This window comes from Sycon ciliatum, chromosome 5 (genome assembly GCF_964019385.1).
Source record: "Sycon ciliatum chromosome 5, ocSycCili1.1, whole genome shotgun sequence".
Classification (NCBI taxonomy): Eukaryota; Metazoa; Porifera; class Calcarea; order Leucosolenida; family Sycettidae; genus Sycon; species Sycon ciliatum.
The window spans coordinates 9,925,361-9,952,152 of record NC_088647.1 but is presented as its reverse complement, the minus strand read 5'-3'; the positions used below and the strand labels follow the sequence as shown (position 1 = coordinate 9,952,152).

The following is a 26,792-nucleotide window of genomic DNA, read 5'->3' as shown; positions in this document are numbered from 1 at the left end:
GCTGCAGTGGAGTTTGATCATCCTGAAAAGGAATAAAATAAACTGTCAGGTTGTTAGGCTGGAGAGTTTCAGAATTGCCTGTGGAGATGGGACTTTTTGGGCTGAAACTAGCATAACTATATGGAAATCATGTTTGTGCGTATCTCTCCGTATGGTTTCTCTGATGCAGAGGTCGAGTTGAATACGTCATGTTGCATTGACATGACACCGCAGCAGACGTTCCTGGAGCATGCCGCGTGAGTATTATTATAATACTTGTGTGCGGGGGGGGGGGGGGGGGGGGCGTGGGTGTGGGTGTGTGAATACATTTTAGTATGTGATACACTGCCAGTTAGTGGCAAAGACTGCAGCATGTTCTAGAGTTGCATGCATGCACAAACATACTTGCACGCTGCGATTCACTGCACTGAGAGTTCAGTCAGTCTGGATATCCCATTGCCGTGATTATTCATTCTCTGGTAAAGTCACTACTACACCTGTACTTATTTATCCTTCATCTGTTCAGCATTGATTTGTCGTGTGCAATCAATGTAGGACGAGGTCGATGTGTTCACTCCTCCCTCCGCCGATTCAATGTTTGATTGTTTACCTATCTTGTTTTCTTCTGTGCTCTTGTGTGGTTGCAGGAAGGGCCAGAAGGTGAGACATCTTTCTTATTCCTTGTTGCATGTGACTTGTGTATATCCATTCTTCTACTCACGAGTCGTCACTGTTGCATAGTATGTGGCACTCCACAGTTGCCATTCGCAGTCACACTGCACATGTGACTCTGTGTGCATACTGTCCATAATGCATGTTGATGGCGGTGCCAGTGAAGTTCTAGTATCTGATCATCTTATTGCCCTGCTTGTGTGCTGATGTTATACTGCACAGAAATTCAACTTTGACTACTGCTTCTGGTCTATGGATGCAGCAGATCCGAAGTTCTCAAGTGAGTCATGTTGCCTGCTTATGTACTGGACTGCTGATGATGCATACTAGTACCTTATTCAACGTCGGTGTTCCTCGGCAGGGCTGCACCACGGCTTTGTCCGAGAGTACTTTGTGATTTTGTGCTCGAGACAGGACAAGAATAGAGTAGGATGACTGTATGTTGTTTCTTGATTTGCTTGCCTGTGTGATATCATTGTTACGTTGTTTCTTGATTTGTTCGCCTGTGTGATATCATAGTTACGCTGTTTCTTGATTTGTTCGGCTGTGTGATATCATTGTTACATCGTTTCTTGATTTGCTCACCTGTGATATCACTGTTACCGCGTTTCTTCCGTATGTGCGTACAGGTCAACAGCAAGTGTTTGAGTGTCTGGGAGCTGACATTCTGGACAATGCCTTTGACGGCTACAATGCATGTATATTTGCATATGGACAAACAGGTCAGTGCAATAGTGTGTCTGTCCGTGGTCATTGCACTGTGTTGTCAGCAAGTTGTCTTTGCTGGGTGTGTATCAGATGTGTGTCATGGGTTTTAAACATTGCCCTGTGGGTTCAGTCCAAGTCCTATGATAGCAGAGATAGCTGAAGCACTTCTACTATTAAACTTACCCTTGACGTGATCTGATTGTTTGTTGTGATAAATAAAGGGCGTAGACTCGTGCTCAGAAATCAGACCCCCTCTTCCCCTCCGAAAAAGGGTTATGCGGCAGATTGCCCGTATTGACACCACGTTTGGTCTATACTTGGTCCGCGTCAGCGATATCGTCGCTTATCTTTCAGCTTTGTTTATATGTCGCCAATGCTTACTTGGCAGCCCATTGCATCCCAATTTTTGTTAGCAAGTTAGTTAGCAAGTAACGAGAGAGCTTGGAAGCTCAGGGCCCTGCGCTATGCTTTGTTGCCTAGCTCATCGTGCATGTTGTTAGAACTGATGGAAATGCTTTTTCCCTTGATTAGCTACATCATTGTATTGCAAAAACGTTTCAATGAGATACTGAAGTACAAGTAACGCCTTCTGCATAGCTATGAGACCGGCGCTGACTCTGCCGATCACGGGCGTCCTGGAGTCGACGGGATGTCTGTCCTGACGTTTCCTGGGACCGGCGCTGACTCTGCCGATCACGAGCGTGCTTCTTCTTATTATACTGACGGCAACTAAAATCCATTCTGATTGCATTTACTCGTCTACCTACTTCGTATTTTTTCAGAAAATCTCCCCATACAGCAGGGAGTCGTTTACATAATATGACTCCCTGCTGTATGGGGAGATTTTCTGATTGCATTCACTCGTCTCCCTACTTCGTATTTTTTTCAGAAAATCTCCCCATACAGCAGGGAGTCGTTTACATAATATGACTCCCTGCTGTAGATCTCCATGACTGTATATACGTTATAATTACTCAATCTGATACGTTATAATTATTATGCTATCAGCCTACATGCGATCCCCGGGCTGGTCGACAGGCGGACCAGCCAGCCTGCTAGTGGGTTCTCGGCCTCGCACATAAATCCACACAAGGAAGAGTGTCTGCCCACCTAACTGTGGACGCTAAGGACCTCACCCTGGTCACAACTGAGAATTTCTGGCCAAGGCCCCTGTACGCGAGGCCATGGCGATTTAAGGAACGCACTGAGCAGCAATCCAAATGATTCCCCCAAGCCTAACGCTCCTGCTGACAAATGCCTTAGGACTGCAATCCAAACTTGGTGAGTTCCAGCACACTGATGGATCGTCTGGTGCCCTCAAGGGATCGTCTAGCATGCACGATGCCCAGTAGCCAACCAACGATGTTCAGACTCTTGGTGACGAATGCCTTTGGCCTATCGTCCAAGCTTGCAGAATTCCGCCACACCCTCCAGACCCTGAAGCCAGATATAGCAGTAGTCACAGAGACAAAATTTACGCCAGAGAAGTGCAGCGAATCTGAAGCAGCCATGCCTGGCTATCACACCCCCATCCGCAAGGATCGCTCTGCACACGGTGGTGGAGTAGCAGTCTGGGTGAAGGCTGGCCTAGGATATGAACATCTCGATCACATCCAGTGCCATGATCACGAGATCATCTGGCTGAGTGTCACGACGCAGAGTGGACAGAAAGTTGTTATCTGTGCAGCCTATCGGCCCGGGTCCTGTTCGGAGACAGATCTCCAGCTATTGGAATACTTGGACAACACGCTGGAGGCATCCCGTACCTACGGATCAAATGTCATTGTGGCCGGCGACTTCAATGTGCATAACGCTGCCTGGCTCTGCAGCAACAAGACCACCCGAGCTGGAGAGTATGCAGAGGATATCTGCTGCTACCATGGCCTGAGTCAACATGTCGACGTACCCACCCGAGGTGATAACACCCTGGACCTGGTGATGTCTGATTTCCCTTCACCAGCAACTGTTAAGGCACACCCGCCTATTGGACTCTCTGATCATGCTGTCCTCCAAGTTGACTTTCCTGTGAAGCTCACCCGTGAGCCCAAGACATCGCGTAGAGTCTGGCGATACCACCGCGCAGACTGGGAGCGGCTTGCCCACTTCTACCGAACAACAGACTGGGAGAGCATGCTCGGACCTGAACCGGATCTCAGCTGCGACAACATCACCAAGAGGATCCTCGAAGGAATGGCACAATTCATACCCAACAGAGTTATCTCATCGCGCCCCTCCGACGAACCTTGGTGGACACCGGAGTGTACAGCTGCAGTCAACACCAAGCGACAGATGTGGCACCAGATGCGCTCAAATCCCGACAGTGCTGATAAGAAAGCACACTACCGCACAGCTGCAGCCTCTGCACGCAGTACCATCCAGCGAAACAGAGAACGGCATATTACCATGCTCCGGCAGAAACTCACCACTGGTAGCCTTCGGGACAAGGAATGGTGGTCCACTATCAAGCGTGCGGGTGGCAAGGGCCGCAGCGCTGATATACCAACACTCCGATCTGCTGATGGAACTGAGTACACAACCAGTCAGGAGAAGGCCAAGTGCCTTGGTCAGTACTTCGCCGATAAGTGCAGCCTCGGCCCACAGGACTTCAATGAGGAATCTGAATTCCCCTTTGTCCAGCCTCGCTCCCAAAGCCGTCTCCTAAGTATTCGCTTCCGCCCTGCTGAGGTCCGTAAATTGCTGAGGGCCCTTGATCCTTCGAAAGCGTCAGGCCCTGATGCAGTTCCGGGCAGAGTCCTCAAAGCCAACGCTGAGCACCTTGCAGTGCCACTATGCTTGCTCTTCCGCCAGTGCATGACGTCGGGGACACAACCACAGTCTTGGAAAGTGGCAAGTGTCGTCCCAGTCCATAAGAAACGGTCAAAGTCAGCCCCATCGAACTATCGGCCCATTTCCCTCCTGTCGCTCATCTCCAAGACAATGGAAGCAGTTGTTAACCGTGCTCTCACCAACTTTCTCGAACGAAATAATATACTCTCAAACCACCAGTTCGGTTTTCGTCGAGGGTTAGGACCTGCTGATCTCCTAACAGGACTACACCACCAATGGAGCAAGATAGCAGCTGCTGGCGGTGCTGTACGTATTGTTGCCGTCGACATTGCGGGGGCCTTCGATAAAGTCTCCCACGCAGGTGTCCTTCACAAGGCAAAGGCTTACGGAGTGTCCGGGAACCTCCTCAAGTGGCTCCACAGCTACCTGGCGGATAGACGAATCCAGGCCGTTGTGAGTGGACAAACCTCACCTAAATTCCGAATCAGCTCAGGTGTGCCGCAAGGGAGCATACTGGGCCCCACTCTGTTCCTCCTATATGTCAATGACATGGAGGACCACCTCCCAGCCACAACCCAGCTCGCCATATATGCAGATGACACCACGCTTTATCAGTGCATCCCATCCCTGACCGCTCTCCCAGTTGGCCTAGCGCAGCTCCAGACTGCTGTGGATGCCTTAGCTGAATGGGGCCAGAGCTGGAAGATCGCATTCGAGCCGACAAAGTCGCAAGTCTTGACAATTTCGCATCACCGTCAACCCTGGCCGATTCCTCCAGCCACTTTCAATGGGGTGGCCATAGAGGAAGTGGAGGAGCTGAAGTTGCTCGGAGTGCTCTTTGATCGGAGCCTCTCCTTTCGCTCCCACATTCGACAGGTTGCAGTCCGTGGTCACCAACGTCTTGGCTTCATGAGGAAGGCCCTGCCCATTCTCGACAGCAAGGCCAAGTATGCAGTGTATCGTGGCTTCGTCCGCCCAGTACTTGAGTACTGCCCGCTTTCATGGTTGGGTGCGTCCCAGTCTACCCTGAACCAGCTGGACCGGGTACAGCACCGAGCCCTAAAGCTCATCGGCCCAGGGTCATACCTCCCAAGCCTCACTGTTCGGCGTCAAGTCGCAGCACTCACATTCCTGTACAAGCTGCATTGGATCGACGGTCCCCCAATCCTGACCACCATGACACCACCGAGGGCAGTTGCAAACCAGCACCGGCGCTCCACTCGCCACCAGCAAAAGAACCAGCACCAGCACCAACTAGCACCGACATTGCCCGCCGGAGCCCGTAATAGTGCTCTCCGATCATTCCCCCATGCCACGATCCAAGACTGGAATCGTCTCCCATCTGCCCTGCTACGCAACCTTCCCACGCAGAAGGGAATGCAGGCATTCAAGGAAGGCGCCTACAAGTCGCTCCGCAGCCGAGACTGGCGTTCAGCCACAGATGCCCTCTGAACACTCCCTGAACACCCTCTCTGCTTGCACCCTGGCTCCCCCTTTTCTATTTATTTATTTATTTCTTTTTTTTTTTTTTTTTTTTTTTTTTTTTTTTTTTTTTTCTTCCTCTATCACATGTATCATCTTTCCGTTTTTCCTTCCTCTATATAAATGTACCCCCCCCCCTCCCCTCCCCCTGTGCCTACTCCTCCCCAGTTTTTGGTGCTCTGAAGTGTCGCTGAAGCCGAGACCTCAGGTCGGCGGAGATGCTCCAGTTTTCACCACCACAGTTGCGTCTGCAACCACCTCTACCATGCAGTATTCTGTTCTCGAGGTTCGTGGTTTCTCGTAAAAAAAAAAAAAAAAAAAAAAAAAAATGTTACTGCACTGAATGCATTCCCCCGATACACTTCGCATATATACTCATTCTCTTGATGGTACCGTACTCTTGATGGTACGGGACAGGTAGGGGATAGCGCCAGGCATGTCGATGGCACAAACAAACAAACATATAGTAGCCAGCTGTCTTTGCTGGTACGGTACAGTACGGTACAGATACGGGATAGCGCCAGGCGTGACACAAACAATGAAACAAACAAACAAACAAACACCAAATTAAAGCTGTGAGGACCCTGGCTAGCGCCAGACGTTACTGAAGTAACGTCTTCTGCATAGCTACCGGAACGAGAGAGCTTGGAAGCTCAGGGCCCTACGCTATGCTTTTTTGCTTGCTTATCATGCATGTAACGTGTCAAAGCTGTGATGGCCCTGGCTAGCGTTCTGGAGTCGAAGTTATATCTGTCCGGACGTTTCCTGTGACCGGTAGGCATATGCGGATAATTCCGGCAGAAAAATTGGCAGAATTCGGTACTTTTTCGTTTCATGCATGTTTGGTATGTGGATAAAGAAATGGAGCAGAATTCGAGGAATTGCCCGCCATAAGGTTTGTATGGTTCTGCCAATTTCACTGCTTTTCGAGCAGCATCTGCCACCTTTTCGAGCATTATCCGCACATCCCTGGTGACCGGCGCTGACTCTGCCGATCACGGACGTTCTGGAGTCGACGGGATCTCTCTTCCGACGTTTCCTGTAACCGGCGCTGACTCGCCCGTTCAGGATTATTTTGGAGATGACGGGATCTCTCTTACAAAGTATGTTTTTGCTGACGCATCCTGTCTTTTATTCGGCAACTAAAGTCCATTCTAATAGCATTTCCTCGTCTCCCTACTTCGTATTTCTTTCCAGAAAATCTCCCTATACAGCAGGGAGTCGTTTACATAATACGAATCTCTGCTATACATCTATATACGTTATAATTATTATGCTATCGGCCTACATGCGATTCCCGGGCTGGTCGACAGGCGGCCCAGCCAGCCTGCCAGTGGGATCTCGGCCTCGCACACAAATCCACACAAGATGCTACTGCACTATCGGCCTGAATGCATTCCCCCATACACTTCTTATATATACTCATTCTCTTGATGGTACCGTACTCTTGATGGTACGGGACAGGTATGGGATAGCGCCGGGCATGCTGATGGCACAAACAAACAAATAATATTGTGGCCAGCTGTCTGTGCTGGTACGGTACGGTACAGGACAGATACGGGATAGCACCAAGTGTGACACAAACAAACAAACAAACAAACAAACAAACAAACAAACAAACACCAAATTAAAGCTGTGTGGACCCTGGCTAGCGCCAGACGTTACTGAAGTAACGTCTTCTGCATAGCTACGGGAATAATTAGTTAGGTTACTAGTGCCTGAAAGGTCTAGCTAGAGTTCGAGTGGATTTCGAGAGCGACGGGTGGGTGATTTTGATTGATACAGCGCCGCATCAAAATAGATTATCTTGTTACGCTGTGCAGGCAAGAGCAGCGCAAGCCACATGAAAGTAATCCGTTACTCGGAATCAGCTCCATTTTGCTGAACGGCCGAGATCGCTCACCTCAGGGATCGCTCGTCAAGCTGAGATCGCAGCTCTTACCTCCAGCTCAACGCTCGGAGTATCCAGAGCGTCGTGGAGATTTGCAAGTACTGTACGCGTCGGCGTCGTCGTTCAAAATAAAATCTTGCAAAGAACGGCGTCTGATTCGAACCACACATGCTGTCGTGCCGCCCACGCGAAGTCCTATAGAGAAGGCGACCGTCACGATTGACTTCTCTTTAGAAAATAGCCAGGCAGCGGAGAGGAAGAGAGATGAGCTTGAAAAAGCAAGAGAGTCGATCCCGAGCAAAACTATTTGTCGCCAGCGCCGAGAGCAGCGAGGAGGAGGACCGAAAAAAGTTGGAACCCTTCCTTGGACAATAAATTCCTCACAGCTAGTTGTCACTCTATACCTTACGGTCCATCGTACCAAGTTTTATCACTTCAAGTGCACGCGTTCATGTCCAAAGGCTAAGTTCAAATTGTCGAAAGATAAGCGACAATATTGCTGACGCGGACCAAGTATGTTTAAATGCACTGTAGTTGTAGTAATGCTGCCTGTTCTGTATGGCTGACCCGTACTCTGTTTGTCTCTTCTCTGTCCACTTGCCTCTTGGTGAAGGGTCTGGCAAGTCCTACACAATGATGGGCACACCTAGCGACAAGGGAGTCATTCCTAAACTATGCGATACGATCTTTGATCGCATTAAAGCCAAGCAGGTACGGCAATTAATCTCCCATGCACGCACTGTTAATCCCTGTGCTTGTCTGAACACATGCATTATGTGCTTCACACATCATGCCCTGGACACGACTTAATTCCACATCATTAGAGAGAGAGAGAGAGAGAGAGAGAGAGAGAGAGAGAGAGAGAGAGAGACAGAGAGACAGAGAGACAGAGAGACAGAGAGAGAGAGAGAGAGAGAGAGAGAGAGAGAGAACAGTTTCGTAGTGTTCGCTGGATCAGGCAACCACGGAAAAGGCTACGAATAATCGGTTGATTCGGAGCTTGCGAAAATGGAAACTTCCAAGTTTTTTTGGAGTACGGGAAATAAAGCTCGATAGTCAGGCATGCACGTGTTAAGTATACGACAGAATGCAGGTGTCGTACATTTCTGTGTGGTAGTACGGTGATTGCAACGAAAGTAATTTTCGTTGTCCAGCCCTTTTTCCGTCGCACAACTTTTATTAGGCCAAGCCGTTACGGCAGAATCTTATGAATGTCGTTGTGCGCAACCTCTTTATTACCACATTACCTGTATTGCTCTCTCTCTCTCACTCACGCTGGTGATGCAATAGTTGTCAACGATTCAAGGGGCTTGAACTGCTGTGCGCTACTACTTGTAGTACATGTACTAGTGGGTAATTCACTTGCGCCAAGCCATGGCCGGTAGCCTTCATGTGTTTGATAGGGATCATTGCCATTGTCTGCCGCACGGTGCAGTGTGTCCTGAGTTGCGCGCTGCTTGGGACCAGCCAAGGGCCATTTTACTTGACGGCAGGCCACGTGTACATCCATGCCTATACAATGTAGCAGTAGTAACAGCCCACTCGTCATCTTTCCACGGGAAATATCTTTTGAATGAGCTGCTCGCTAATATTTTCGTGGCCTATTTGTCATTTGCAGGAAGGAGACCCGCGGTTAACATGCAAGGTAGAGGTATCCTATATGGAGATCTATAATGAGAAAGTGCGTGATCTACTGGGTGCTCACAAGTAAGTATTCATGTGAACTTGTTGCAAGTGTGCTGTGCAACGCTTGCTTGCTTGCTTGCTGGTACTCGTACTCTCTCTCTCTCTCTCTCTCTCTCTCTCTCTCTCTCTCTCTCTCTCTCTCTCTCTCCTCTCTCTCTCTCTCTCTCTCTTCTCTCTCTCTCTCTCTCTCTCTCTCTCTCTCTCTCTCTCTCTCTCTCTCTCTCTCTCTCTCTCTCTCTCTCTCTCTCTCTCTCTCTCTCTCTCTCTCTCTCTCTCTCTCTCTCTCTCTCTCTCACACACACACACACACACACACACACACACACACACACACACACACACACACACACCACTCTCTCTCTCTCTCTCTCTCTCTCTCTCTCTCTCACACACACACACACACTCTCACACACACACTCATACACACACACACACACACACACACACACACACACACCACACACACACACACACACACACTCTCTCTCTCTCTCTCTCTCTCTCTCTCTCTCACACACACACACACTCTCACACTCATACACACACACACACACACACACACACACACAACACACACACTCACACACACACAACCGCAGGAGTTGTTTTAATGGGAAATGCAGTATAGGACTGTTCACCCTGATACGCACAGTGATGTTTCCTGACACTGCTCTGTCTTGTATCTGCTTCCTGTGCAGCTCCAAGCACAATTTGCGTGTCCGCGAGCACAAAGTGCTGGGCCCGTACGTGGATGGCTTGTCCAAGCTGGCTGTGTCTTCTTTCGTCGTAAGTACCTTCTTGTCGAGTGCTCTGTTTCCTATCACACCAACGTCTTTTCAATGCCCTGCATACCCCACAGTTGCAGCAAGTGAAACCAGACTTACCCCAGCCAGCACCAAGAGGGCGGTGAGAGACTCCCGGTGGTTGATCTACTACTGGGTGCTCTGTATGCTCTGTACTAGTTACCTCGTAGTTACCACGTAGTGAAAAAAATGTCATAGCAGCCCTAGTGCCTTATCCGGTCGGCCCTGGTTCGACCCAAGGCAGATAAAGATATGATCAATCTTACGAAACACCTATAATACTAGGCCGTCCAGTGGTGGGCATTGGAAGATATCTTTAAACGAGCCCACTCACAAACCCCCACACACGAAGGCATGTCTTCATACGCACTCATACTCTGGCATACTCCTCACTTGATGTTGGCACTTGGAGCTGGCACACATATGCTCCAGGATCTGTCTTACTAGGTCTGGGTTGTCTCCTTTCCCCTGTACAGGATATTGAGAAGTTGATGGATGACGGCAACAAAGCGCGTACAGTGGCTTCCACCAACATGAATGAGCAGAGTTCCCGATCACATGCCGTCTTCAACCTGTTGATGACGCAGACATACTTTGACCCGGCAACTCAGGTAATCCCCAGTTGCTAGGTGGCCTACCGATTTGTTGAAGAACTGCTTGTGTGTGTGTTTGTGTGTGTGTGTGAGCGCGCGTGCACTCATAGTACGTGTATCTGTGAATTCCTACTACGAGTAGGGGTTCACTGGCCAGAAAACCTCTTCAAAAGCTGAATGATGTAGAGCTCTCTGAGCGCTGCCAGCTGAGCTCTGTTTCTGTTGCTATGTGTGTGTGTGTGTGTGTGTGTGTGTGTGTGTGTTTGCTGCAGGCTGGAAATGAGAAGGTTAGCAAGCTGAGTTTAGTGGATTTAGCTGGTAGTGAACGTGCTGGCAAGACCGGTGCCGAAGGTGATCGACTGAAAGAAGGTAGCAACATCAACAAGTGAGTCTACGAAAATGCTCCGCACACGTGTTTTGTTCTCTTTTTCATGGTCAAATATCAGTGCTTACGGAAAGCTCCGTCCTCTAGCAGGCATGCTTGTGAACTCATGTATGCTCTTTGTTATACATATGGCCCTCACTCTCTTTCGCTTTTCTCTATCTGTATTGTCTTTTTGTGGTGAGGTGAACGAATATGTGCCATTGACACTGACTCGTATAGTTAATGAACACCCACACTGCAAGTGGCTATTGTTGGGAATGTGTTGATTCTGATAATTCCTCCACAATGTAGCCATTGGTTGCTCGTATCTGCTGTGCTCTTTAACAGTGCGGTCTTTCCACTCTGCTTTTTTTTCTACGTTATCTCTGATAGGTCGCTGACTACTCTCGGCCTCGTCATCTCCAATCTGGCAGACAATGTAAGCCACTGGCTGTGATCAGTTGCATGCTGTATACACTCAACGTCTCTTATCCGGATGCCTCAGATACGGGCACGTCTCTCTACCGGGCACCTTCAGCTTGAGTTCCTATGGCAAAAATGCTTTGAATTTGGGGGGTTTGAAGTTTTTCGTATGCGCAAGTGCTTATTTGTCACTGGCAACCTGTGAAATCCACACATTTTTATCAATGGATTCTCTCTGGAACCTGAACATGGGCAATACGTGTCAAATAAACGTCTTCAAAAAATGACATGATACATGGTAGATGAGTTATCCTGGGATATGGGCAAATCTGAGATACGGGCAGTACCCGGTCCCAAGGTGCCCGGATAAGAGACGTCCGAGTGTACTGTAAAACGAGGAATTTTCGGTGGTGTAATATTTTCGGTATTTCCCAAAATCAACGGTTCGGTAGCGCGAATTTCGGTAAACCGGTTTTCCAGATACAAAAATGAATTTTGCACACTGTGTGGCATGGCATGGTTGGATTTTAGGTGGCGTTTTATTTTAGGTAAACATTACCTGTACTGAAGTTACCGAAAATAAATCTCCACCGAAACGTTCTGGTTTTACAGTAGTTACAATTCTCTCTCTCTCTCTCCACTCTCTCTCTCCCTCTCTCTCCCTCTCTCCTCTCTCTCTCTCTCTCTCTCTCTCTCTCTCTCTCTCTCTCTCTCTCTCTCTCTCTCTCTCTCTCTCTCTCTCTCTCTCTCACTCTCTCTCTCTCTCTCTCTCTCTCTCTCTCTCTCTCTCTCTCTCTCTCTCTCTCTCTCTCTCTCTCTCTCTCTCCACTCTCTATTCTTGTGTTCACCCTCAGATTTGTTCTGTCTGCTTTGTGACACAATCACATGTTGTTTTCATTGTTGTCCACTCTTAGGCGGGTGGCAAGCGCAAGACGGCGTTCATCCCTTACCGAGATTCTGTTCTAACCTGGCTACTCAAGGTATGTTCTTTTTCCCCTTGTGGTATCGTTGTGTTCATATGCCACGTAGTCACCTACAGGTACATTCATGATGTACTGCTTTCCAGGTATTGTTGGTCTGCTCAACCCCACTCACTGCTGTCTGAGTGGTGGCTTATCACGATTGCAGGCATTGCTCCTCGTTGAGACCCCGAGCAATACACGCAATGTATGCGTAACTTACACGTGCAACGTTTGTGGATGATTGTGGAGGTTATGAACTTATGATGGTGCCAATACTCTTGGTCTGCTGTCCGCCCTCTGCTAGCCATTGCCAGGTCCGGACGCACTATCCTCTAGTGTTTGTATTGATGCCTTGATGGTTTACACGTTTTTCAACTTATTTGTTGTTGTTGTTGTTGTTGTGCTTTTTGTCCTATCCGCTGCTGATACTGTAGGATAACTTGGGAGGTAACAGCAAAACTGTGATGGTGGCCACGATTAGTCCTGCCCTTGACAACTATGAAGAGACGTTATCCACGCTGCGCTATGCAGACCGTGCCAAGAGAATCGTCAACAACGCCGTGGTCAACGAGGATGCCAACTCCAAGGTATGGAGAATGCAACCTGGCTTGGTGTTGCCGTACGTGCATTCGGGTTTCGTCAGAATCCTATTACTTGACTAGACTTCATGCTTTGCAGCTGGGATGTAGTTGTTCCTTTGGACAGCCTGTTCTATTTTACTCTCTGCTATCTTATAATGGCTTCATCATTCTGATGACAAATACCACATTTCCATTTCTTCGTCATAAGCTTCTGTACGAACTGAATAGTGACCCCCCCCCTCCCCCCCCCCCCTCCCCCCCCCCCCCCCCCCTCCTCTCTCTCTCATGTTTTGTTTGGTGGTGCACTGACTGACATGCAGGTAATACGTGAACTACGCGAGGAAGTGGAGCGGTTACGTTCTATGATTGGTGGTGGTGGGTTGCCTGGAGATGCCGCTCTGGGCCTCACCGGAGCATCTGCAAGCGAGGTAAGATGTGATTGCGTTACACCCACCAGACCTCACCCGAATATATCTGTACGTCGGCACGGTACTTTGTGGCTCTTGACCTTGTTCATCGGCGGGGCTACGTACCATACGGATTACAGAATTGTTTAGAACATTCACTTGTCTCTTGTTGGTTATGGTTTCTGAATCTTGTTAGTGGCAGAATAGTATTGTAAATGAGCCGTTGTTGTTCCAGTGGTGATGGGCTGGCCTGTAGACTCGTGCCTTAGGCATGTCCTTCCGGCTCTGTGTGCCCTCCCGACCTAGCGACATAACGTTGTTGTATCTGGCATTTTTTAGTATCCAAGTCTTCATTCTCTTTGATGCACCCGGCTAATGCGAGAGGGTTGTTGTTTCAAATCTTTATTCTCACGATAGCCAGTGGACAATAAGAGATTTGTTGTTTGTTGTTGTTGTTGCTGCTGCTGCTGCTGCCGCCACCGTCGCCGTCGTCGTCGTTGTCCTGTGTGTAGATATCTGAGCTGCAGGACAAGCTGCAGATATCTGAGCGCCTCATGAAGGAGATGAGTCTGACCTGGGAGCAGAAATTGGCCAACACGCAGAAGATTGCGGAGGTGAGTTTGGGACCCATGATAATATGATGTAGAATTACTAACAGCTGCATGGTCATATGCCACGTTTCCTCGCCGATGCACAATATGTGAGCTTCTGAAACTCCTCCACACCTTTCTTCTGAAATGGTTTCTTCTCACAGAAATGCATTGTCTTCACAACAGATTTATGTAACAGGCACCATTTGGATTCTCTTTCACTGGGAGCCCATAAGCTCAATGAAGAAATTCTAACCTCCTCTTCTTTGGATTTGTAGCTGAATTAAGCCTACCTAATTATGCTCATCTTTTACGTATCCTATGTTCTGCGCCCTACTAAGTTAAATATTTTTGTCACCTGCCATAGTTGCGGGAATTTGATGCGTGATGAATTGGTGCTTGGTGCTTTCAGGAGCGGTCACGGGCGCTTGAAAACATGGGCATCTCCGTGCACAAAGCCGGTATTGCTCTGGAGTCTGGTCGCTTTTACCTGGTCAACCTCAATGCTGATCCGTCTCTCAGCGAAATGCTGGTGTACTACTTGAAGGTCAGCAATCAGCAGATAACACGTGTTTCTTTTATCATACTAGTAGTTCTTTTCTCAGCTACACTGTGATTTGCTTTACACTGTGTAGTTCTGCTCAATGATGTCCGATCATATGGGTCAATGTCAAGCCAGGCGGTGTACAGCCCCAGGAAGGTGAACACGGGGCTGTGCACTGGTGCAGAACGTGAACTTGACTCACGCGATCAGATTTCATTGAGCAACACTGGTCTGTAGTTTCTGGTGAAGTAGGCAGTGGGTTTCCAGGGTAATTCTTGGAGAATGGGTCACAAATACTCGCTGCAGGGTTTGTTGTGACTACACGTGTACGTTCTAGTGACTATGAAGTCATGGTGACATCATCGCGATGTGATGTTGTCCGTGCTGCCACAGGATCACACAATAGTGGGCAAGAGTGGATCGAACAACCAGCCGGTAAGTGCACAGCTTTGTTGTGGATATGACATACTATGTACTACGCACATGCCACCTTGCCTACTTTGAATTTGGCTGGCAGCATTTTATTCTGGCATGATATGGCATCTCCATGCGTGGTTCTTTTTCTCAGGTTGTGTTTGGTGATTTTTGTAGATAATGTTTTCTAAATGTTCTTGCTAAGTAAATGCACTGGATATACACTGTAGTTGCATGTACCTGTACCTGGTTGGAGTACAGGCTGCAGGGTAAGTTAGGGGTGTCAATAATTATCGATGAAACGAAGAAAATAAAGAAAAAGAAAAAAAGAAGTTTCATGTATGGGTGGGTGGTTCGCGGGGAGTTTCGTTTCGATAAATATTGATAGCTGAAGCATCAACCTAGTCTAGCTGTCAAGTATTATGCAGTGTTGGTATGGGATATACCGTGTCAACAATGTTGTCTGGTATGTTTTCCAACTGTTCTGCTCGGTCTATTTTGTCTTGCACGTGTGCGCACCACTGTAGGATATTCTGCTGCGAGGACTTGGTATTCAGCATCACCATTGTGATATCGACCTTGAAGCCAACGATGTGGTGATCAAGCCTGTACAGAATGCTAAGTATGCGCAATACACTGTACCGTACTGTCTTGTACACACTCCTCTTGGTTCTTATTGGGTGGCCATTTATTATCATTTTTAACACCAAGCACGGTAGACTTAACTGGTATGAAAGGAAAGGTGTAACAGTCGTTCTAGCTCGGTACCAGTATCTTTATAGTAGATGCAGGAACACAGGACGGTAAGGCTGATAATGCAGGAACACAGGACGGTAAGGCTGATAATGCAGGAACACAGGACGGTAAGGCTGATAATGCAGGAACACAGGACGGTAAGGCTGATAATGCAGGAACACAGGACGGTAAGGCTGATAATGCAGGAACACAGGACGGTAAGGCTGATAATCCTTAGGAAGACAGGACGGTAAGGCTGATAATCCTTTTGCACCCAGGACACTACAAAGTATGCCAATTACCAAAAGAGGGGAAACAAACAGGAAAACAGCTGCCGATAGAAGCACTTTTGCAGACACAAACCTGTATATGGTCGTCACATCTGTACAGAGTCAGACAATGGTCAATACACACGTAGAGTGTGTAGAAATTCACTATAATATATCTATCTAATCTGACACTGGACCAAGTGCCGCTGCACACCTTTCGCTGGGAGTTCCATTGGACTTTGCGACACTAGTTCACATTGCTAGTTCCCGTAATCGATAAAGTGTATTCCTTGTCCGCTTGCTTGTTACTTGCAACCCCCATTCCAGGACCTGTGTCAATGGCCGTGTGATCAATGAACCGATAATCCTGTGCAATGGCGATCGTATTGTGTGGGGAAACAACCACTTCTTCCGCGTGTCCTGCTCGCGGCCAGCACGTAAGTCAACTACATCTACCAGTGCACCCACATCTGCATTGTTGTTGAAATGTGCTGCTAGTATTGCATTGTTAGGCTTGAAGCGAGAACGTGTGCGGTGGCCATGTAGAGCACGTGTAGTCTTAAACATTGACCTCACTCGGCGTAGTATAGTATCGTAAATGATTTCTCTAACCCCACTAGATGTAGCCACGATTCCATGCTCGGTGCACGCAGCCATGGAGAGTGGCTCAGCGTATAGGACATTGTGCATGTGTGAGTTCGAATTAGCATTCCTGTTCTCTAACTCTGTGTGCATTTGTATGTGCGTGTGTGTGTGTGTGCGCGTGCGTGCGTGCGTGTGTTCATGTGTTCATATGTGCATGCAGCCATTGTGGAGTCTGAATCCGGTGAGGCACCGCCTGCGCAGACGGCGCTGGTAGATTTTGAATTTGCCAAGCGAGAACTAGCCTTGACTGACATGCAGACTGGTAAGACGGTGTGTTGGTGTGTTTCCCCACTCTTGGCATTTCTCGTGCATACTGATCCTGTGTTTTGTTTACAAATACTCGACCTAATCTCACAAAAAAATTAGGTGCTGGAAATTTTAGGAATGCAGGCCAAGGACCAGTTTAGGTGAAACAGACTTGTTACCGTATTTTACTGGTTGTAAGTCGACCCCGGTTATAGGTTGACCCCCATATCCGGAGGTCTCAATTCTGCGTTTTAAAGTTTTCACCCAACGAAGCACTACTAACCACTCCCTGCTACTAACACATCAGCAAATCATGTAAACATTCCTTATTGGAGAGTATAACTTCCCAATCCTTGAAAAGGCCAATAAACTGGCAAAATGTGTACACATGGTGCTCTCGTGCATGCAGTGCAGGTCATGTTTTGTAAGATACTGATAGTTCCCGGTTATAAGTCGAATCCCGGTTGTAAGTCAACCCCCACCCTTTCTCCTTCTATTTTTAGTCGTAAAAGGTCGACTTACAACCGGAAAAATACGGTAGTTATCGAGAAGCAGATCCCTATGGGATAATGAGTCCTGGTGGTAGCAGTCGATTTTCCTTCAGACTTCTCTCTTTCCAACTCCCTCAAACTTATGAAAATCTTAGGTACAGCGTAGAATGCAGGTGTCGAAGCAAGTGTGGCGAAGCAAGTGTGTTGAAGCAAGTGTGTTGAAGCCAGTGTGTCGAAGCAAAGTGTTGAACCAAGTGTTCTTGTCTGTACTGATTCTGTTCTGCCAGGTGATCTGGGTAGTATCGTATCTGCTCTGGAGCACAAGCACACCACTGACAAGCAAGGTGAGTTTGTAGAGCATTCAAGCTCTGGTAGCTAAGGAATTCCTGCATGATGTCTGCTTTGCTGGTTTTTCGACTTTATTGCTGCTTGAATTTGTAACCTGCGGTGTTGAATTTGTAACCTGCGGTGTTGAATTTGTAACCTGCGGTGTTGAAGTAGTAACCTGCGGTGTTGAAGTAGTAACCTGCGGTGTTGAAGTAGGTTTGCAGCATGTATATTATGTATTTGAAATTTTGAATTCCTATTAAGAAAATATCTGGCATATCGAGACAATGAGAAGTTTTTTCAATACTCATGTACATTCTGACACGAAACTCGGAGTTACAGCGGAATGAGACTTGGTTGATTCATTGCTGTGTAATATTTGTAAAACTACATTTGGATGTGTCTGTGTGTGTATCTGTGTGGGTGTGTGCGTCTGTGTGTTTGTAGATGCTCTTGATGAGCAGCGTCAGCTATATGAGAATAAGCTGGCAGCACTGCGTCAACAACTGGGCAGCGGTGCTAGCAATGCTCCGTCGCCGAGCCAAGAAGCCTCCAAACAGAGTGCCTTGGCCGAAGCTGCTGCAGCTGCTGGGCTGGACCCTGCAGCAGTGTACAGGTATGGATGGTATAATCCTTGCTTGAAAGGGTTAACATGTTTTCGAAGTCAACAGCATGTTACAAGGCGAGGACGCACACTGCTCCCGACTACAACCATGACTCTGGCAACCGGGTTATGGTTGTAGTCAGGAGTACTGTGCGTCCTCGCCGTGTAACATGCTGTCGACTTCGAACACATGTTAAAGCCTAAGGTATGGATGGTCTACGTATTTGCATGCTGCTTTTCTTTTGTAGCTGTGTTGCTGTGTTGCGGTGTTGCTGTGGTGATGCTGCAGAGGGGGATACGTGTTGCAGGGCACTCACAGTGTACCTGGGTGTGCCTGTAGTTGTCTGATCATTTCTTTTTTGTGTATTTGTAGTTCCTTCAGGACTTGTGTTGACTTCGTGAGACGTGGTGTGATTAGTAGAGCGGGGACTGGTGACATGCAACTTGCTTTGTGTTTTGTGCTGCTGCTGATACCGCTGGTGGTGGTTCTGCTGCTGCTGCTGTCGCTATTGCTATTGCTGCTGCTGCTATTGAGTATTGTTCTACGCTGTGCTATGCAGCAGTGAGGCCGATGAAGAGGCGGATGCTGATATGAGCGCTGTGCGTGATCTCGTCATCCACGCTAACGGAATGGTTTGGTAAGAGATACGCAGCATCCCCTAGAAGCCAGGAGGCACTTGTGTAGATTGAAACTTGTCGCCATGATCCGTTTTAGTTCAGCGCAATGAAGTATTGCTGCTGTCGTACTTGATGCCACCATCTACGATACATGTAGCACGAGTTGACTTTCTTTGCCTGTATCCACCATGGAAAGTGTTTTCTCTTCTCTGCAGCATCGAGGAATGGTGCTCTGTCTTGATTTGAACTTTGTTACATACATACATGTATGTTTCTTCATTGTGTTTTCAGCGAGGCGAATCAGCTGAGTGAGGAAATGGGCAAAGATACCAAGTTCTCAGTTGCGCTGCAGGTCAGTGCTGTACATGGTCACTCGGCACTGCTTCCAAGACATCCGTGTTCTGTTTGTATTTTACAGTCCATTTCAAAAATATAGACGCATGGCATTTTTGAAATATTTCAAAATTTGGCCGGAGCTTCTTAAGAATTTTTTCGGAATATTGCTCAAGTCCTTCCCCCAATTACTCTTATATAGATATTTTAAACGATCAGGTAACAAACGCCCAATTTCGAAGTTTTTTTGCACAACGTGATCACAGGTTTTATGTGGTATAGATGCTGGCCTAATGTTTTTTTTGAAATCATGCGTCTATATTTTTTGAAACGCACTGTAGTACACTGTTCTAGTACTGTAAATTCTGTTGAGCATCAGTCTCTCTGATGACTGCGCATAGCTAGAAACTCGAGTAGAGACGGATATTCTCCCAGTGTACCTCCTTGTGTGTACTGTTTGTCTAGATATCTAGAACTGCCTATGCATCAGCTTGTAATGTATGGACATGTGTCAATTGTCAGTGAAGTACTGAATTATTTATATTGCTACTGGTGTACCCGTATGTGTAGGCAGTTCATGTCAGTGCTGGCATCTCTAGTTTGGACTGGGTGGTGCATACATGCTCATTTATCCACTACAGCATGTTGCTGTAATCGGTGTGAGTGGATTGGATTTTTTGTTCATTCTTTTTTGCTGCAGTTACCGAAGGCCATGTTGAGTCCAAGACCGAAAGTAAGTCCGCTGTTTGAGTTGCTCTTATCGCGGCCAGGAATGTGCACCCCTGCTTAGGTGCATGATATGAACTGCTTTGAAATGGTTCATTGCAGTTTATCCAAGTAGACGGAGAAGTTTGTTTGATGGGGTGTATATTAGTGTAGTATGACTGTGCACAGTGATTGACCTTCACTGTGATCCTGTGTTCCTTGCGCATGTGGTGCTGCTGCAGGATGCCAGTCAGCCTCAGTATGAAGTTGTCGTCAATGTTGTCTATAAGACGCGAGGCACACATACCGGTAAGTGATGTGGCAGAACCCTGATCCACATTGAAGTATGTTTGGATAAGAAGTACCTTGGGTACTAAGTACACTTTCCTGCTGCCCATGCGGGTATCTCTTATCTGAGTTCTACTGTACTACCCAGTGATCAGAGCAGACACTCCTCTGCTGCAGGGATTCGGTAGAAGTTGCAAGAACTGAGCATTTCTGTGCATTTTCCTCCGATTCGCATCGGGATGTTCTAATGGTTGCTCTTCTACTGGGGTTGCTGGTGGTTGCTGCACAGTTTGGTCTGTAGATAAGCTCGAGGACAAGCTGGTGGACATGAGAGAGATGTACGACAAACTTCAAGACGGTGCACTCATGGTAAGGTGGTGGTGTGGGTGTGTATGGGTGTGCTGCTGCTCTTCTCCCTATGGACATGTTCAACTTCTTGTCCCTTCAGTTCTATATAGTCACATGTGCACATGTATGGCTATTCCAGTGACATCAGAGGTCAGCATGAATGGACTACCTTATATGCACATTTCATCCATGTATGGGCCTAGCTGCCACCACTTTCAGTTCCATATAGGGGCAATCCGTGCTAGATCTGTGAACCAGGATATCCTGTATTGATTTTCCGGGAACCTTATGTGCATGGTAGTTGAAGGGCAATACAGCTGTAGGGGACTTCAACTCTGTCGATGGTGACCAGGTTGAGGCGGATTGTGCCGTTATTGCTTTGGACATGATCAGTCAGGTCCTATGTCTTTTTTTAAATTATTTGTGCGATTGTTGAAATTTGCCTGTTTTTTTTGTGCTCGTGAATCATCCTCGTTGACTTGTTCAGGGTGATCTGACGTCGCAAGGCCCTGATCCGTTCTACGAGCTGGAGTCTCACACTCTGATTGGTGTGGCCAACATCTTCCTGGACTGCTTGCTGTACAACGTTCCGCTGGAATATTCCCCACCCATCATTGACCCACGCGGAGAGGTCAGTCGTGCTTTTGCCGTTCAGTTGTCTTCTCACCATATCTCAAGTACTCCGTTATTACCATAATGTTGTTCAGCATGTGCCCGCGTGTGCCTGTAGAGCAGCACACACGATTCTAACACAGCGCAAGTGGCTTTTGATATTAATTCTGTCCATTGCTGTCCATTTTCCATTGCTATCAGGTTCGGCCTCATTTCCTCTGTGCTGCGCTGATGAGTTCAAAAAGAACGAAACAGCATGCTGTCCGCAGATTGAGTTAATTCTGTCATAAAGATCTGCAATCTCATGTGGCTATTTAGGGCAAGGAATACCACAAACTGGACTCCCTTCAATCTCTCAACTTTTTCCCAGCAACTTCCCAAGCATTACTCTCTACGCTTTTGGGTTTGTCGCCGGGTGATGGATCTTCCCCTTTCCTTTTTCCCCTATTGTCTTGGTCTTTGTGCAGACGTGTGGCCGTTTGAACGTGGAAATCCGCCGTATTGCACGTAAGTGAACAGACCAGTACAAACTGGATTGAATGCTTTTTGGATTGCAGGAATACCACAACCTGAGCAAGTGCTGCACCATCTGCTTCAGAGTGCGCTATAGAAAGGGAAATGAAAATGAAAACAAATCGTACACTACATATTTATTGGCATGCAGGTGTAGGCTTGTCAGTGCTCACCATGTATAAAATATACTCGCACACAGGCACACGCGCGCGCGCACACACACACACACACACACATAACTCAACCCTAATGCCTAATTTCAATGTACCTAGAGCTGGATGCTCAGGGCCGCTTAGACAGGGCCCAGGACAACCTCCACCGATATGGGTGAGCCAGCAGCCTTTGCCTTTTCGGCTGAGTCCAAAAGGGCAGCCAGAGGGCCCAGGCTGTCCAGAAAGGAGTGCTGAACTTGGTATAGTTCAAGGTCCGCGTTCTTGCGAACAGCCTTGCCAAACGCATCCAAAACTTGTCCAAATATGGAGAAGAAGCACATGGTGTGTGTAACGGAACTGCACCAGAACAACGAGAAGAGCAACAACTAAACTGAAACAACCCAGCAACAAGCAATGAACTGAACAGCAAGAGAAACACGATCAGACAACACAGTGAGCAAGACAACAAGACGATCGACAAAGGACGACACACAGTCGGTGATGCCAGACTCATCCACTGGCCTCTGGCGGGCCATGACCACACGCTCCATGCGGTACCTGCCGTCCCGGGCTCCAGTCCACAGTTTCTGCCGGTCCACCACCTCCTCTGGCTCCTTTTCCACCGTATTGCGCTCCCACCAGCTCCTCTCTTGATCTCCTCCGTTCCCACGCTTACTTTTTAGTTTTACTTTGTTGTTGACGAAAACCAGACTCACGACAAACTAACTCATCCTCTGCGTCCCGGGTTTCGGCACCATGTGTCTGGCCGAGGAAACTTCAAAGGGAAGGATACAGGCAGCAGACACTGACCTGAAATGGATGCAAGAAACTCCTCTTGCATATTGCAGGTGCCCAGCTCTCATTGAGGAGAACGCGCATATCGAACGCTTTGCAGTTGTGGACAGCGAGAAGAGGCTTTGTGCTTCAAAGGAGCCAAGCCACTCCTGGATAGTGTTGAGAGCATCCTCTGTTGAGAAGCTGACTACTTCCTTGCCGTTGACTGATAGCCTTGAGAGCATCCTCTGTTAAAAAGCTAACTACTTCCTTGCCGTTGACTGCCAAGACTGACTTGCCGCCAATCCGCTGTATTGCTATACCTGTGACCTTCTTGGCCTTGGCAGAGATTGGCTCTGGTGCCGGTGTTGCTGTGACGTGTGCTATATGCTGTGCTATGTGCTATGCCTCTGCAGAAGTGGTAGGGAAGCCTGGCGAAGGTGAAGGTGAAACCGACGGCCTCAAGGAGCAGTGGGAGCTGATGGAGGACGATGAGCTGCAGTCCGGAGCAAAGGTTGCCGTCCAGGTATGTACTGTGTATTCATGTGTTGCTAGGCAACAGCTCTCCTAGATTATTCATGTATTGCTAGGAAACATCTCTGCTAGACTCCTCTAGATTAGTATGCCCCAGTCTTCCACAGTGTAGTGGAGCTATGGGCAAGTTTCTTCATCATGTGTTGCTAGGCAACAGCTCTACTAGACAGCTAGACTCTGCTAGACTGGTATGCCCCGGTCTCCCGCAGTACAGTGGAGCCATGAGCAAGTTACTGTGGCAAGTTAGAATCAAGACTGTTCCTACCTACATGTACATGCAGTACCAAGAGTACATGAAAACCAGCGTGTGCAGCTCGGATGGGTTGCTGTCACGGTGGAATTCCGTGATTACATCATTTTAGTGATGTAGTGCGTACAAGCAGGATTCAAGCAGGTCTCTTTCTGCACAACTGCAGCTCAGTTGTACGCACTACGCCATTTCCCGCCTCAGATCTGCGCCAACTATTATGTAATCATGGAAATCCGCCGTGACACCCATAGTAGAAAAAGCCCCAAGCTGCACACTCTGGTTTTTATGTGCTCTTGGTAGTACATATACTGAATTTGACCAAGGTGAAAGGGAAAAAGGTCTGACGAGTAATTTGACTGTCACCACCAGGGCTCGAAAACCAGGAACGTTTGCTATAAGCCAGCTACACTCTGCCCCTAAGCCACGGTGCAGTCATCATCTCAGCAGAGATCGTTCAACATTTTCTTCAGGCTTCAAAGTCTGTGCTTCCTGTGAAACGACACAGGATGGTGGTATGCAGCTCTCACTGCGCAGCCTCACACTTGACATTTCAAACAAAATCCACATCCATGTCGGCTCACTCCTTTCTTTGGCCTGTCTGGTGGTTTGGTATTCTGTGGACAATGTCCAGACTGAGCCCTCTGGTTTCTGCTGTGTTTCTCTTTCACTTTCCCAGATTACGGTGAATGAAGCGACTGGTTTGCCGCCAGCGCTGTGCCACTTTGTCTTCTGCCAGTACGTGTTCTTTGATGAACAGCAGGCCGTCATTGTGCCGCCATTGCGTGAAGCTAGCTCCAAGCCACCACCGCCTGGGAAAATCTCCTTCTTACACCCGCATGTAAGTAGAAGTTGATTTCAACAATATTCTGCTGGGTATTTCTAGTGGGTGGGTGGGTGGGTGGGTGGGGTCAGGATCTGAATGGAAGATGTGTGTTTCTTGACTTCATGTATTCCTTTCTGTGGGTGCATCATTCCTTTGGTACTCTGCATTCCTGGGATACTACTGTACGTGTAAATGACACAATTATAATGTCACAATACGAGACCAACTGGCTGAGCTGGTATTGTGTGCCCGGTCCTTTGTTCTTGTGTTATGACATATTCCCATGCGTGTGTGTGCGTGCGTGTGTGTGTGTCAGTGTCACTGCATGTAAATGCATGTAAATGTCATACCTTCACAGCCCTGCCAAACGTGTTGTTCTTGGGATGCATGGTGCCTGTTGTTTGCTGATTGATACCTTCACACGTACACACACACACACACACACACACACACACACACACACACACACACACACACACACACCGAGATAGGAAACAGCCTGGTTGCCGTGGACAAAATGGCCACTGACTGTGTGCATTGTCCACTGCCGCTGTAGGTATGCCAAGTCGTTGTCAACGAGGACTTCATGGCCTACATCCAGGCTGATTGCCTGGCCATCGAGGTATGGGGACACCGGAGTAGTGGCTTTGGTGATGGTTTGACGGCTGCTGCTCCACCTGGCGGTGAAGTCATAGCAGCCGAGCAACTAGTCAGCAGTCGCACCAAGACGTTACAGGAAAGGTAAGACTCACTCGTTCATTTCCTTCGCAGTAGCTGCGCACACCTGACAGCTGAGCACACCGAATACACGCATCAGAAATGGGTATGGTGTCAAACGTATAGGGAATAGGACCTAGACCGTGGCAGCAAAATCTCCATTGAGTGACGGGTGGTAGCGGGGGCGGTCTGTCTTCAAAGGCAAAAGCAAACTGGTATGGAACGAAGTCCACGGTGGCAGACTGCTTTCATCGCTGGATGCTCTGTTCCACATGCACACAAGCCTTGGCGATTGTCATTGTGAGCTCTGCTTGCTGTGCTGTAAACTGCGGGTTCACTAATAATGGCGAGAAGTTCAGTGCAACGCCACTTGGCATCAGGCCCCGATGGAGCAAAGAGCCGTTGTCAGCCATGACCATGTCTTCAGGGTGCATGTCACTAAGAACCAATGTTGTACAATGGGGTTGGCAGGACGCAGGGTATACTTCAGCTGCATACACTAAGCAGCCATTGGGAGCAACACCAACCAGACTCTTGAATGTATTCTTCTGCTTGTAGTGCGAGAAGGTTGCAGACTGGTCATCCATCCGCCGCGGAATTGCAACCTGCACTTCCATACTGTCCAGCACTATGAGACAGTTCGGAAATGGTCCAAAGCAGACTGGCATACTTTCCTGGACCTTCTCCAGCGACCGTATATTGTGCTCAAGAAGTCCCTGGGATATGACTTCGTGGAGGACAAGAATCCACGTCCGAAACACGTTAGTTACTGTCACAACCGAAATGCGAAACCGAAACGCTACGTCGATGTTTGTAAAGTTGCACCACAACTTCATGAGTGTCATGAGAAGCTGGTCAGTGGCAGGGACAGACGTAAAATTCCAGCCACTTCTGTATGTAATATCAAACCGTTGACACAAGTCAAGTAAACTATCAAAATCATCAGACGTTGGCAGGCTGGTATAACGTTGGAATAGCTGGAGCCTGGTCCGGAGAGCAGAATAGGACAACTGGTTCCTATCTCATGCATCTTGCTCAAGCTTAGAGCACTTCGATATTAGTTTGTCCAGTTCCATTGACAACAACAAGCTGTCTGCGTGGGCAAATGGAGAGGAACTTTCACTTACGGAAGACGGCTGCGAAATGTCAAGTGGTGAGCTTATACCTTGGATGTCCTCCGCAGGTATCTGGTCATGCTCTGCGTCTAGCTCGGTTACTTGAACTTTTCTCTTCCTGTTGACACAAGAGCAAGAAAAATATCAGATGAGATACTTATAGTGCTGAAAAAGTGGTGCAGACTACGCTAATAGTCTTTATGAAAGAAACACTGGAACTATGTCACTGTAAAGTTAATCCTGATCTTGTGTCTACCGGAAGTACTTTAGTAACTTTACACGCACTGAAAAAAGAGAAACAAGGTTGATCAGCCATGCAAGAACAGCAGTACAGTATTTACAACAACAAGAACTGCTTTTTTTCCTCAGTTAAAAGCACTCCCCACTTTGCAAAAGGTCCCGGGTCATCAAGTACTAATTGCTTATCCTTGTTCCTTGAAAACATTGTTGGTCCATTGCTTTTCAGACCGCGTTCAAAGTGGCAACTGCATAACCGAGCATGTTGATTCGGCTCTGTATCTTTACGTCTATAGCATCCAGTGAAGAAAGGAATCATAGAAACAGCAACTCAGCACTGTATAGCCTCTAAATTATATCAACGGAATACTGAAAAGGAAAGCGAAATCTAACAGAGCATCGCCAAAACATAGGGCCTATTCCTCTGATTTCCTAAGCGAATCAACCGTAACAAAAATCTAGAATTTGAATGCAAGCCGGGGTGAAGCATCAGAAAAAAATACTAAGCCGCGCCATCGGTACAACAATGGACACACTCTTTGCTGAAGCCATATGTATGCAGGACGAGCG

General features: G+C 47.9%; 1 protein-coding gene across 4 annotated transcripts in view; it reads left to right on the top strand.

Annotated features, from left to right (window-relative positions):
- LOC135817536 (kinesin-like protein KIF13B) overlaps window positions 1–26,792 on the top strand; it is a 50,017-nt gene that overhangs the window by 2,484 nt on the left and 20,741 nt on the right. For 3 of the 4 annotated variants that reach the window (XM_065330746.1, XM_065330745.1, XM_065330743.1), the window contains exons 2-32: window positions 170–236; window positions 627–639; window positions 874–931; window positions 1,281–1,373; window positions 8,133–8,230; window positions 9,138–9,226; window positions 9,904–9,991; window positions 10,485–10,619; window positions 10,874–10,986; window positions 11,359–11,404; window positions 12,303–12,368; window positions 12,785–12,937; window positions 13,252–13,359; window positions 13,851–13,952; window positions 14,341–14,475; window positions 14,866–14,907; window positions 15,414–15,508; window positions 16,218–16,327; window positions 16,696–16,797; window positions 17,560–17,616; window positions 18,047–18,215; window positions 18,764–18,841; window positions 19,113–19,173; window positions 19,855–19,887; window positions 20,102–20,168; window positions 20,437–20,516; window positions 20,983–21,126; window positions 21,575–21,614; window positions 22,963–23,072; window positions 24,007–24,168; window positions 24,710–24,894. In XM_065330746.1, coding sequence (XP_065186818.1) covers window positions 170–236; window positions 627–639; window positions 874–931; window positions 1,281–1,373; window positions 8,133–8,230; window positions 9,138–9,226; window positions 9,904–9,991; window positions 10,485–10,619; window positions 10,874–10,986; window positions 11,359–11,404; window positions 12,303–12,368; window positions 12,785–12,937; window positions 13,252–13,359; window positions 13,851–13,952; window positions 14,341–14,475; window positions 14,866–14,907; window positions 15,414–15,508; window positions 16,218–16,327; window positions 16,696–16,797; window positions 17,560–17,616; window positions 18,047–18,215; window positions 18,764–18,841; window positions 19,113–19,173; window positions 19,855–19,887; window positions 20,102–20,168; window positions 20,437–20,516; window positions 20,983–21,126; window positions 21,575–21,614; window positions 22,963–23,072; window positions 24,007–24,168; window positions 24,710–24,894 — 2,899 coding nt within the window. The remainder of the gene's footprint in view (window positions 1–169; window positions 237–626; window positions 640–873; window positions 932–1,280; window positions 1,374–8,132; window positions 8,231–9,137; window positions 9,227–9,903; window positions 9,992–10,484; window positions 10,620–10,873; window positions 10,987–11,358; window positions 11,405–12,302; window positions 12,369–12,784; window positions 12,938–13,251; window positions 13,360–13,850; window positions 13,953–14,340; window positions 14,476–14,865; window positions 14,908–15,413; window positions 15,509–16,217; window positions 16,328–16,695; window positions 16,798–17,559; window positions 17,617–18,046; window positions 18,216–18,763; window positions 18,842–19,112; window positions 19,174–19,854; window positions 19,888–20,101; window positions 20,169–20,436; window positions 20,517–20,982; window positions 21,127–21,574; window positions 21,615–22,962; window positions 23,073–24,006; window positions 24,169–24,709; window positions 24,895–26,792) is intronic. The other variant, XM_065330744.1, reaches the window with a different exon arrangement.